The sequence below is a fragment of the Cnephaeus nilssonii genome (assembly GCF_951640355.1).
Source record: "Cnephaeus nilssonii genome assembly, chromosome: 3".
Classification (NCBI taxonomy): domain Eukaryota; kingdom Metazoa; phylum Chordata; class Mammalia; order Chiroptera; family Vespertilionidae; genus Cnephaeus; species Cnephaeus nilssonii.
The window spans coordinates 51136236-51148546 of NC_137074.1; the positions used below are offsets into that span (position 1 = coordinate 51136236).

Below are 12311 nucleotides of genomic sequence, written 5' to 3' on the forward strand. Positions count from 1 at the left end.
ATGGGAACCAGGGTCTTTGGTCCACGCACCTATATAAACCCCCTTCACCTTGGCCATACCCCCCACTATCTTCTATTTCATTAACTCAGTCAGATTACATGTTAATTTATGTAGTATGTAAACTTAAATATATATGAGTAAGTAAATTACTAAATAGCATAAGTGGACACTTGACTATTTTTCATCTACATTGCTAAGCCTAGATTGAAGTTTATTAAGTGTTCAGAAACTTTTAAAAATACGTTGTAATCGGGAAAATGGAAAGTCCTATTTATTCAGGGCCCCTTCGCATTGGGCACCAACAGTCGTTTTTTAAAGTGACCAAGCGGCCAAGCTCAGGGGGATCCAGAATCCCAGGCTCACCTCTGTCCCCTCCACATGCAGACACTGGTGGGACCAGCGGTTTTCCAGCCCGTGATTCCTCGCCTCCTCGTTGTCTTCCTCTTTCTCTGCGCTGGTCAGAAGGGCTTGGGTGTCGGGGCTCGCTCTGGCTTCAGAGGCAAACCCCAAGGCCCGCCTCATCTTGCTTTTCATCACCCAGGAAAGGAAGATGATCTGGGAAGTGGATGGCGTTAAGGTCCAAGGAAGCGGAGAGTTGCAGCCACCCAGTGCCGCCTTCACCTCTGCACCCTGGGCCCCACCCTGCGCTCTCTGTCCCCGGGTTGGGGCGCTCATTTGAGCACAGGACCAGGCCTGACTCTCTCTACTTTCCTCCTTAAAGGGCCTATCTCTTAGTAAGAGCCTGCCTCCACCAAGCACTTGGGAAATACTTGTTAAACAAAAGCATGTTGAAAAGCATTGTCCTCGAAGCATTTGCCTTACAGGGACCATACACACAGAGGGGTGAATAGTCTCCGCCAAATTCATATCCCAGAATGTGACCTTCTTTGGAAATAGGATCTTGGCTGATACAATTAGTTAAGATGCGGTCACAGTGATTAGGGTGGATCCTAAATCCCATGGCAGGAGTCCCTGTAAGCGGAGAGGGCACAGAGGCACACAAAAGGAGGCAGCGGTAAATGATGCGGCCACAAGACAAGGAGCACCAGGAGCCAGCAGGAGCTGGAAGAGGAACGGACAGGTTCTCCCCCAGTGCCTTCGGGGAGAGTGCGGCCCTGCCTGGATTTGGGACTTCTAGCCTCCAGGGCCGAAAGAATACATTTCTGTTGTTTAAGCTTCAGGTTTGTGGCAATTTGTGATGGCAGCCCTAGGAAAGTTTTTAAAATGGTATTTATTGGGGTGACATTGGTTAATAAAATTATATAGGTCTCAGGGAATTCTATAATACATCATCTGTATATTGTATTGTGCTCACCACCCCATGTCAAGTCTCCTTACATCACCATTTATCCCCCTTTTACCCTCTTCTACCTCCCCTAGCAAATTAACACAGTACATGAGGAAGTCAGTTTCTGAACTATTGATGCTAAATCCACAGGTTTCTCTCTCTCTCTCTCTCTCTCTCTCTCTCTCTCTCTCTCTCTCTATCAACCATCACTGTCTGCATTTAGCTTGCCCTTGAGGTCCTCATGCCAAGGTCACTGGTGTGTCAGCACATCAGGCAACACCCCTGGGGAACCAGGTAGGTGCTCACGATCACTGACAAAGGGCAGCCCCTTGTCAACTTTTATCTCTGCTGCCCCAACCCAAGAGCACACAGGGCAGGATCACCACTGCACAGCTGGTCAGCCTGCACAGCCATCCCCCGGCCCGGGAGGAAGGCAAGGTAAAGACAAGGTGACAGGTTCACTGAGGGCAGGGACAGACCTAGGTTGGGAGCAGAACTGAGACGGCAACCTGCTCTTCTGATCCCAGGGCCAGGAACTGGCACAGCCCCCTCTGCTGTTTAACAGAGCTCCAGCAAGAGATAATTATTCTTATAAAAAAAAAAAGGAAACAAAACACAAAATTGCACATTGTCATTGTGTCTGCCTGCCCCAGGCTTCAAACCACCTCCCTGGCCACTGGGAGAGAGTTCCAATCTAGCAAGAGGGAAGGAGGGCATGGTAGAGGCAGGGAGGAGAGACAGGAAGATGCCTCTGGGCCTGGGGTAGATACGGCGAGGTCCAGCGCGGCACGGCCCAGGGAGGTCAGGAACCAGGGTGTGGCCCGCAGCAGGTACTCGGGCCTCCGGTCATGGGCCACAATGGCTGAGGCGTAGAGGAGGCCAGCCAGGGCCGACAGGAGCCGGGTCCATAGGTGGATGGAGGGAAACGCCTTACCCCGGCACTAGGCAGAGAGAGGAGAGAGCTGGGCAGGAGGGAACACGGCCACTGCCCCCAGCTGCCTTAGAGCTAAGATCCAAGGCCCTGGTGGCATAGCAGGTTGAGGGCAAACCCTCTGCCCATGACAAGTCCCCCAGGTGCACTGATCTTCCTGCCAAGGGGCCATCAGGCTTGAATGCCTTTAGTGATGGGAAGCCCACTACCTCCTAAGGTCGAAATACTATATAATAAAGAGGTGATATGCAAATTGACCCTCGTGCCCTCACAAGATGGCTGCCTATGACCAGGCCAGCAGGGGGGTTAGTGAGGGACGACTAAACAACTGAACAAGCAGGTTGCATGGGGTGACCAGGCTGGCAGCGGGGGCAGTTGGGGGCGACCAAGCCAGCAGAGTGGGGGGCAGTTGGCGGCGACCAGGCTGGCGGGGGGGGGGGCAGTAAGAGGTGACCAGGCTGGCAGGGGGGGGGGGGCAGTTAAGAGCAACCAGGCCGGCAGGAAGGGAGCAGTTGGGGAAATCTGGCCGGCAGCGGGGGGCAGTTAGGGGTGACCAGGCAGGCATGCAGGTGAGCAATTAGGAGCCAGCAGTCCAGAATTGTGAGAGGGATGTCCGACTGCCGGTTTAGGCCCGATCCCCGAGATTGGGCCTAAACCAGCAGTCGGACATCCCCCAAGGGGTCCTGGATTGAAGAGGGTGCAGGCTGGGTGAGGGGACCCTCCCCCATGCACGAATTTCGTGCACCAGGCCTCTAGTATCAATATAATGATTGCTCTCTTATACCAGGCACTGTGCAAAGTGTCTAACCCGCGAATGGGAAGTGGCCCTCCCATAACCTCTTCCCAGTGTTGTTTTCCGAAACTGCAGAGAATAAGGCTGCTCTTCCTGCCCTAAGACAGCCCTTCTGACTCCTACAGCCAGGAGCTTCCTTCTTCCAGGCCAGATTAGGTCATTCATGAGCAAATGTTTGCTGGCACCTGCAGGCCCCAAGCACCTGAATACAGCGGGGCATAAAACAGACAAGCCCGCTGCCCTCACGGCGCTGACATTCTTCTGTCTTGTTACCAAGATAACAACTTGGTCAGTAACTGAAGGAGCTAATTTCAGGATGTGACAAATGCTATGAAGAAAACTAAGCAGAGTGACGGACACAGCGGTGGGGCTGGCCTGGGCTATTTTAGATGGGGTGATGTTATGGTTCGGATTGTGTGTCCCCAAAAGATGTGAGTCCCAACCCCAGAGCCTGTGAATATGACCTTATTTAGAGATACGGTCTTTGCAGATGATCAAGTTCAGATGAGGTTATCAGGGTGAGCCCTAATCTAAGATGAGTCTGTCCTTAAAAAAAGGGGAACATGGACAGAGACAGATACAGAGGGAAGGCCATGGCATGCTGCCACCGGAAGCTAGGCGAGGGGCCTGGGACAGATCATTCCTCAGCACCTTCAACAGGGAGTGTGGCCCTGCTGACACCCTCAGCACCTTTTGGCCTCCAGGACTTCGAGACAATACATTTCTGTGGTTCAAAGTTTGTGACGCTTTGTTATGGCAGCGCTAGGAACTAATAACAGGTCGAGGCACCGCACCAGTTTCTTCTAAGATCATCAGGTGACATAGTTTCCCGGCCCCCAGGCCACCTGGAGACCTGTCCCAGGGGTCGCTGAAGGGAGAGCAGTGCTTCCTACGCTCCCCTCCCTTGATCTGGAGATAGTACCTTTGCTGATGAGACCCCATGTCTGGTGAGGTTTCGTCACAGCATAAGCGACAGCTTCCCACCAATGATCAACTGAGCACCTGCCATCCCCGAATCCTGTCCTCCTGGAACTGCTATTAAATGGTGCTCTTGGACAAGTGACTCCTTTTTAGACACAGTGACAGGCCTGTCATGTTTCCGGTGTTCGGCCCGCCATTATTCCCTCCGCAAGGCCCCCAGGAAGGGCCGTTTGCACACGTCCACAGTATCTCGCTCTTTCTTGCCTTGGTGGCTTTTCCCATGCGGGCTCCTCCTTCCCTCACCTCTGCCTCCTTAATCCCGCATCCCTTCGGAGAAACCTGAGGTCTCCCAGCAGCCACCGGCCTGGCTGTGTGAAGTTTTCAGCTTCACTCATCTGGATAGTATTGGAGCCTTCTCTCTCTCCTCCGAATCCCCAAACATGTGATGCTGTATTTCTTAGAGCATTAAATTACCCTGCTTTGCGTTTCTGTGTCTCCCAGGAGACGGTGAGCTTCCTGGGGGCAAGCAGTGTCTCAAGTCACACCTATATCCCCCGGGACTGGCCAACACAGGTCTCCCCTCACCCCAGACGCCTGGAAGATACTTGCCCATAAGATGCCCTCGAATACACAGAACCCCAGTAGCTACATGATTCTATCCTCTAAAACCTTCTCACTCCCTAACGCGATGCTTGTTGGTCCAACCCTGGTGGCTTTTACCTGAGAGCCCGCTCCTCATCTGCTGTAAGAAACGGAGAGAACGCAGTGGGCTTTCCAGTGAGAGGCCTCAGGACTTCCCCTGGGCCAGCCGCCCACCCTCCCACCCCCAGCTCCACACACACACGGGGTGGCACCACCTCTCGGCCCGGTGACCCGGAGCTTTGACAGTGCTCCCAGATGCCCTAAAACCTGTCACGTGGCCCCTATCCCAGCCCCAACCCCAGCCTCACGATTCTGGAGAGTGGGGGGATCCGGGAAGCCCAGGAGCCACAGGCAGCGATGCCACCCAGCAGGTAGCCAAACATTTCCGTGTTGTCCTGTGGGAACAGGTGATAGAGTCAGCACCCCGAGAAGACCACCGTGCACCCCAGACCCGCCTTTCCTGCTTTTAGTAGGTTCCTCCCAATAAAGGCTAACCCTGCCCACCACCGCCCCCCCCCCCAGGCATTTTGAAGGGACCATCACTCCCCCATGGGCCCCCAGCTGGCTCAGCCTCACCTGCAGCAGGCTTCCCAGCAGCCTCCGCTGTGGCCCTGGGACAAGGCCTGAAGCCTTCGGGACAGCAGCCCAGAGAGCCCAGCAGGGGCCCAGGCTCAGGGGCAGAGTCAAGGCAAATACACTGGCCCTGAGCCGCCGCCTCCCCTTCCTCTCCTGGGAGCCGTGACCTGCAACAGACACCAAAATCCCATATGGTTCCTGGGAACTTGAGAGTCTGGGAAGAACTGGTGTTGACCCAGCCCTGATGCCAGGGCAGGCTCATATTCCCATGTTGTTCTGGCCAGATCCTCTCAACCCTTCAAGGCCCTAAGGTTGTGCCCCCTCGATGAAGAAAGAAGTCTTTCCTCCCCACCACCTGTCCCCCTACACACACACACACACACACACACACACACACACACACACACACACAGCTGGTACTCTCTCCTTCCTCAGCCCTCTTATAACTTTTATGTTCAAGGCAGGGTGACATTTCCTGTATCATATATATGTATCTGAGTGCACAGGGTTGCCTCTCCAAGACTGGAACCCCCTGAGGGCAGGCACTGCGCCCTGGTAGTTTTTACAATCTCTGCAGAGCCTGGCACAGAGCGGAACTGGCACAAGCCTGGTGAATGCATCGAGTGAACGCCTGGTGCCAGGACACCGAAACTGAGTGGGCAAGGAGCATCTTCTTTGGAAATCTCCCTTTAATATAAGACAGATGCTCCTCTGAACCATCCTAGTAAGAACGTTTCTCCTCTGGGCAGCACGGTGCAGCTGAGGGCATCTTTTAAAATATATATATTTTTATTGATTTCAGAGAAGAACGGAAAGGGACAGAGAGATAGAAACATCAGTGATGAGAGAGAATCACTGATTGGCTGCCTCCTGCATGCCCCACACTGGGGATGGAGCCCGCATCCCAGGCATGTGCCCTGACCAGGAATGGAACTGTGACCTCCTGGTTCATAGTTCAATGCTCAGCCACTGAGCCATGCTGACTGGGCTGAGGGCATCTTCTATGACCCCACTGGTGCAAGCATTCTCTTCTCAGGAATGCCCAGTCCTACACACTCGACTACTCATCCCATCTCAGTCACTTACAGCCCCTGCTCTGCCTGAGGCGGCGCATGCCCGTTCCTGGCATCCATTTCTGGAAGCTGTGGGGCTTCACTGGCCACCCCGGACTTGCACAGAGATCACTGTTCATCCCCAAAGCCATGCACCACCCTCTTCTTGGCCTTTGCCCACTGTTCTCTTAACCAGGAATGCCTTCCCTGCAGTCCCAGTTCCAACGTCACTCTTTCTCTGACACCTGCAGCCCCTGCTCCCCCTCTGGTGCCCTAGGTGTGCACACACCTCCCCACTAGCAGCTCTAAGGGTGCTTAGGGCCCTGTCTCCCTCCTCTGGCTCGTTCGTTCGTCTATGCCTGGCAGGGGTCCAGGGTGATGATGAATGAGAGCATGAATGAAGGCAGGAACAGATGGCCACACACTCACCCGAATTAGACTTGAACTTGGAGCCGCAGACTGGGAAGAGAATGAACACAAAGTTCATCAGGTCAACAGCTGCTAGGTAGGCACCAGTGAAAACCTGGGAGCAGATGGAAACAGCCTTGATGTTCAAACATATTCAAACAGCACTTCTCATCCTGGATCTCCCTGCACACCCGTGCGCTCCACTGAGGAGTGCTTCCAGGGACGCCTCCCAAGAAAGGTCGAGATCACCTCCCTCTGACTGATAAGGAGGTGGGGTGGGTGCTTAAATGATGGGCCAGGAACCCAAACCCAGCCCTCCGCTTCCTATTCCACACTCTCTCCACCGCACGGTGTAATCTCTGCTGGGTAACTTTGGCCCAGCCACTGGCCTCTGGGCCTCAGTTTCCTCAGCTCTAAAACAGAGTTAATAATAGTGCCTTCCTCACGATTTACGCAGATTACTTGAGTCAATACATGGAAAGTGCTTAGGCCAGCGCCTAGAGGAAAGTAAAATGCACTCACCTGTAAATGCACTAGCTACCAGGACAGGATGGTTAGTAGTAAGAGCATGCATTTCTGGGTTTGAATCCTGGCACTGCTACTTACTACAGGGTGACCCTAGAGAAGTTATTTAACCTCTCTATGCCGCAGTTTCCACGTGTGTAAAACAAGATAAGAGCACTCATGTCATAGGGTGATTTGGGAATCAAATGAGTTAATACACGAAAAGCCCTTAGTGCTAAGTACAGTGTTAAGTGTTTAATAAATACCAACTATTATTATTGGACTTGAGCTAGACCTCATTATTTTGCATCACCTAATGAGAATGGGCATCCAAATAAAAAGTGATCTGTTTCTGAGACAGTACTGCTCAAAGCCGCGTCTAGAACTCTCCCAATCTGTTCCTAGGCTGTCCTCCCTCATGCCCAGCTGGGTGGGCACAAGGCCTGGATCAGCCCTATGGGTGGCCCTGCAGGGGGCCCGCAGGTTTTCCTTGTGATACATGTTTTGGAATAGGCTCCTCCTATACAGGTTTGTTTGAGGGCCTAGAATTTTCAAAAACTTATAACTGCTTCTCACTTTCCCCAAAGCCCTCATAACCACCTGGGAAGGGATTCAGACCCCCTCCTGCATGAAGCTAGGGCTGGGTCCTGGACTCTAAAAACAACAGTACCACCCTAGCCAGTTTGGCTCAGTGGATAGAGCGTCTGCCTGTGGACTGAAGGGTCCCGGGTTTGTTTCCAGTCAGGGGCACATGCCCAGGTTGCATGCTCGATCCCCAGTTAGGGGGCGTGCAGGAGGCAGCCGATCAATGATTCTCTCTCATCATTGATGTTTCTCTCCCTCCCGCTCCAAAATCAATAAAATATATATTTAAAAAAAATAAAAACAATAGTACCAACAATCACTATTTATTGAGCATCTACTATGTGTCAGCTGCTGTTTTGAGTGATGGGATTACATTAGTGAATACAAATTCTTGCCCCTGTGGAGCTAATATTCTAGTAGGAGTTAAATAAAATAAGCAATAAACATACTAAGTAAAGTAGATGGTGTATTGGGGGTAAGCCATGAAGAAGATGGAGCAGGATGAGGGGGTCTGTGGTAGAGGTACACGGGTGGTCAGGGGAGGCCTTGTTGAGAAGGTGGCTTCTGAGCAAAGACTTAAAGGAGGTGAGCAGTGAGCCATGCGGCTGTCTGGACAAAAGCACTGGAGGGGAGCCGAACGACCAGCAAGAACACAGGCCCTGAGCAAATTGTGCCTAGCATGGTGAGGGAACGAGACAGAAGCCATGGTCACCTATGGGCCTGACGCACCTGGATCGTGAGCTGTCTGGCCAGAATCGCCCCAACCGTGTCGCACAGGCTGGCCAGGAGGCAGCAGGCAGCACACAGCGCTGACTGGTCCTGTCTGCATTTCTTTGCACATCTCAGATAGAGAAGCCTGCGGAGACAGACGGGTGTGGACAGAAAGTGGAAGCCGTACGTTTGGGCTCCCAAAGCAGGTGTCTGGGAAAGACAGTTGTGACTTGTGTGTCCATAGAAAGCACTTTCTCCCCCAGGTATTCAGCGGGTGCTTTTGAACTTAGTTTACAGATCAGAAAAGAAAGGCTCAAAAGGCTCCCAGCGTGGGGTGGGAGAGGTTAGCCCTAAGTTCCATGGCATCTTCAGGAGTTTTGCTCCTGAATGAAGAGGAATTTCTCGAATGAAGAGGAATTTCTTCCCTCCTACAGATCTGGCCAACTCAGGTTCATGACCAGCTTTCAGTGCGGACAAACTAGCTGGGGGTTTTGTGTTATGAAAGGAAACAGGAGGGTGATAAAAGTAGCCCCATCACTGTAGCTTACTGCAGAGCAGAATTCATTGCCTAAATTTAGAAAGGCAGCTTGCTTCTTTGAAATGAAAGCGAAATCCTTCTCATCTATCCATGCAATGGAGTGGCCAGCCTTCTGCCGGCCCATATCCAAGCTGACTTCGTTTGGGGTACATGCTCCTTGCACAGAGGGAGAGCAAAACTCCTGAAGATGCCATGGAACTTAGGGCTAACCTCTCCCTGAGGCCCCTCCACGACGTGCTGGGTTATCTCCCTTACTGCCTCTGCCTGCTGCACCCTCACAAGCTCAGAGAGGCAGGACGTGCTGGGAGGGGCCGGAGGTCCTCTGTCAGCGTCACGACTGGCTCTCAGAAGCAGTGTGTGCTAGGTGGTTCCCAGCTACTTTTCTCCTGGGGAAACCGAAGCACCGCCGTGGCAGCTCTGGTTTCACTTCCTCATCCTTAGGACTCACAGGGTGGGACGTCCTTGGGACCATTTGACTGGTTCTGAGCATCAGCCCATGGGAATAATGGACGAGGGTGGAAGGCTATTCGGGGAGGCCTGAAGCCCAGAGAAGGAAGAGCAACCTTTCACTTGGGCCCTGGGCTCCTGAAACTGACTCGGGTTTTAGGAACGAAGACTCTAAACGAGAAACTCTGAGTTAGACCAAGATTAGAAATAGTCTATCTCAACGCTCCCATTTGAAAGTGGAGAAAACGGAGGCTTATGGGAACAGGGGCGTCAGCGGTGGGCCAACGGCGGGCCTCTAGCCTCAGGAGGCTTCGCTCTGAACCCCGCTGCTGCCCAGCCCTTTCCCAGCTCCCGGGGGTTGGGGATGCCAGGCTGCCAAACAGCTCGGAAGAGGTACAGTCTCTAAAGACAAAAGAAGGTGAAGGGACGGTGAAGCCCTAAAAACAAACAGTGTGCCCACACCTAAGCAGGGTGAGAAAGCAGAGGCTGCCTGGCTGGGCTTCTCTCCAAACCTTGGTGCCCACGTCGGTGAAATGCCTACCTCGCGGACCTCCGAGGGAGGAACAAGTGAGATAGCGCACGCCAGCACCTCCTAAGTTCCATCCTCTGGTCTGGCTAGCTAACGCCTCTCAAGCCTGCCCCTGGGGAACAGGGTTGGGTTTCAGTTTTTCCATCCATCCCTCCGCAAGTTGGTTAACCTCTCCGAACCTCAGGCTTCCTGATCTAAATGGGTCAGGACAGTCCCTACCTCCTGGGAAGGTGGCAGGATTAAACGAGTTAATGAATGCAACCCTAGGCCCACAGTGCATGTTCTAGTGTCTTTTTATTCCTACTCCAGTGACTGGGTAGTGAGCTGAGACTCTGTAACACTACCACACGCCCAGGGGGGCATCCATAGTGCCTAAGGTGAGGCGGTGCACGCCTTCTAGGGGTGCTGGTCCTTTCTCCTCCGTCAGGGAATATGTGGATGACACCAGCCTTCCGAGCTTGGGACAGGGTGGCTGAACCAGACTTCACCCGTAGAGCCCAGGTTACGGTGACCCCCAGGCCAAACCACTCTGGGGACTGGACAGATCAGGGCAAAGTCAGATCACCCCTTCCCCATTTCCCAGCTGAGAGGGAAATTGAGGCCAGAAACATCAGCTTTGTCCAAGGTCCTTGCCCTCTGCCAAGGGTTGGTGGCAGAACTGGAGCAATAGTAACGTTTAATGAGCACTTACTAAGCACTTTGCCGGTGCTAGCTCATTTAACCCTCCCTTCAGTCCTAGGAGTTATCCTCCCCTTTCACGTAAGGAAAATGCCCAGAGGTTTTAGAGCTTGCCCAGCTCACACCGCTAGCCAGTGGGGAAAGGCTGACAACAGAACCCAGGACGGGCGGCTTCCAGTCCAGGGCCCTGCCCACTGCACCACCCAGCCTCCTCCTGCTGGCCCACAGCCCAGCCAGCCTCCCAGTGCGTGGAAGCCGGAAAAAACGATCCGACTTCAGTCTACGGAAATGTTAGTTTCGATCCTGGAACTGGGCTACCTCCTGCATCCTCCCTTTCGGCCCCCCTTCCCTCTAGGTTTGCAAGAGGGAGTTAGTAGGGGGGTGGGGAGGTAGCACCCCATTCTCCCCGCAGCCCAACCGCCCCCACCCTGGCGCCGCCGTCCCCGTCCCCATTACAGTGTGTGGGCGGCGATCCAGCAGGAGGAGGCGCAGAGCCACAGGCTGAAGGAGATGCAGACGCGGTGGCGGGCGAAGCAGCGGTCCAAGTAGCCCCAGTCCCAAAGGGCGGGCGCGGGGCTGGGCGCCTCCCCCATGGCAGGCTCGGCCCGCCGGCCGGTGCCGGAGCCTTCCGCGTGGCAGGGACCCGTGCGCAGCCTCCCGGGCCGTGGGTAGCCGGGCGCTGCCGCCCCTCGCCCCTTCTCCGGGTGAGGTTCCCCCGCGGCAGCCCTCCGAGCGCCCCGACCGCGGGCGAGATGGGCGCGCCCAGCTCGGCGCTCCCGGGCGCTGGCGGCGGCGGCGGCCCGGACTCCAGGTTAAAGTTTCCGGACCGCGCGGCTCCCCACCCCTCTCGCTATTGTCGGGGGTCCACGGGCGGGAGGCCGCCCCCCAGCGGCGGGAGCCGGGAGCAACCTCCGCACAAAGGCTGCGGCCGCCGCCCCCTGACAGCCGCAGTGGTGCCGACCCCTTCGCCGTCACCCACCCCGCCAACGCGCGGGGCCTGCGCGGAATGCAGTGACCTGCGGGGCCACTGTAAGGCACGTTGTCCGTTCATCAATCCACCACATTTTCTGGACCAAACAACACATTCCTTCGCGCTGGCGAAGGTCTTGGGTGCCGGGGATCCCGAGGTGAGTGGGGCCTGGTCCTGATGGTTAAAAGGGTACAATACAAAGGTGTGCTGAGAGCCAGGAAGGAGGAGACAGGCGCCTGGTGGACAAATCATGCCTATAAAGGGAGGATGAGAGTCCCCAGCTCAGTTACTGTGATTATTACTAGTAGAAACGCCGCAGATAGAGCACCTGGCACATCAGCAGGGGAAATGATAATTGTTATTGTCTTTCCTAGGAAGAGCCTTAGATCCACTAAAAAAAAAAAAAAGATTCGAAGAAATGTGAAGAATAAGGTCAGTTAATGGGGGAGACACAAAGCTCAGTTCTGGTTCACTTCTCTATCAGCTGCAAGAAGCATCTGGTCTCCTGGCGTTAAATACTAGCCCTGTCCCTGTGCCTCCCAAATGAGTATCTCCAGGTCAGAACCCCCAGACTTGAGACTCACACGTGCAGCTGCCTACTCGGCATTTCCTCTTTTTTAAAAAAATATATTTTATTGATTTTTAACAGAGAGGAAGGGAGAGGGATAGAAAGCCAGAAACATCGATGAGAGAGAAAACATCGATCAGCTGCCTCCTGCACACCCCCCACTGGGGATG

At 54.1% G+C, this 12311-nt stretch overlaps 1 protein-coding gene across 3 annotated transcripts in view; it reads right to left on the bottom strand.

The window, feature by feature from the left end:
- Nucleotides 1-11606, bottom strand: part of TMEM44 (transmembrane protein 44) — a 31013-nt gene extending 19407 nt beyond the window's left edge. The window contains exons 1-8 of one of the 3 annotated variants that reach the window (XM_079762473.1): nt 11060-11199; nt 9938-10037; nt 8430-8556; nt 6633-6726; nt 5152-5318; nt 4884-4970; nt 2059-2229; nt 364-555 (exon numbers count right to left, since the gene is read on the bottom strand). In XM_079762473.1, coding sequence (XP_079618599.1) covers nt 364-555; nt 2059-2229; nt 4884-4970; nt 5152-5318; nt 6633-6726; nt 8430-8556; nt 9938-9999 — 900 coding nt within the window. In that variant the 5' untranslated portion in view covers nt 10000-10037; nt 11060-11199. Of the gene's footprint in view, nt 1-363; nt 556-2058; nt 2230-4883; nt 4971-5151; nt 5319-6632; nt 6727-8429; nt 8557-9937; nt 10038-11059 lie in introns of all 3 variants that reach the window. The other 2 variants (XM_079762472.1, XM_079762474.1) reach the window with 2 other exon arrangements.
- Between the last annotated feature and the right edge of the window lie 705 nt (nt 11607-12311).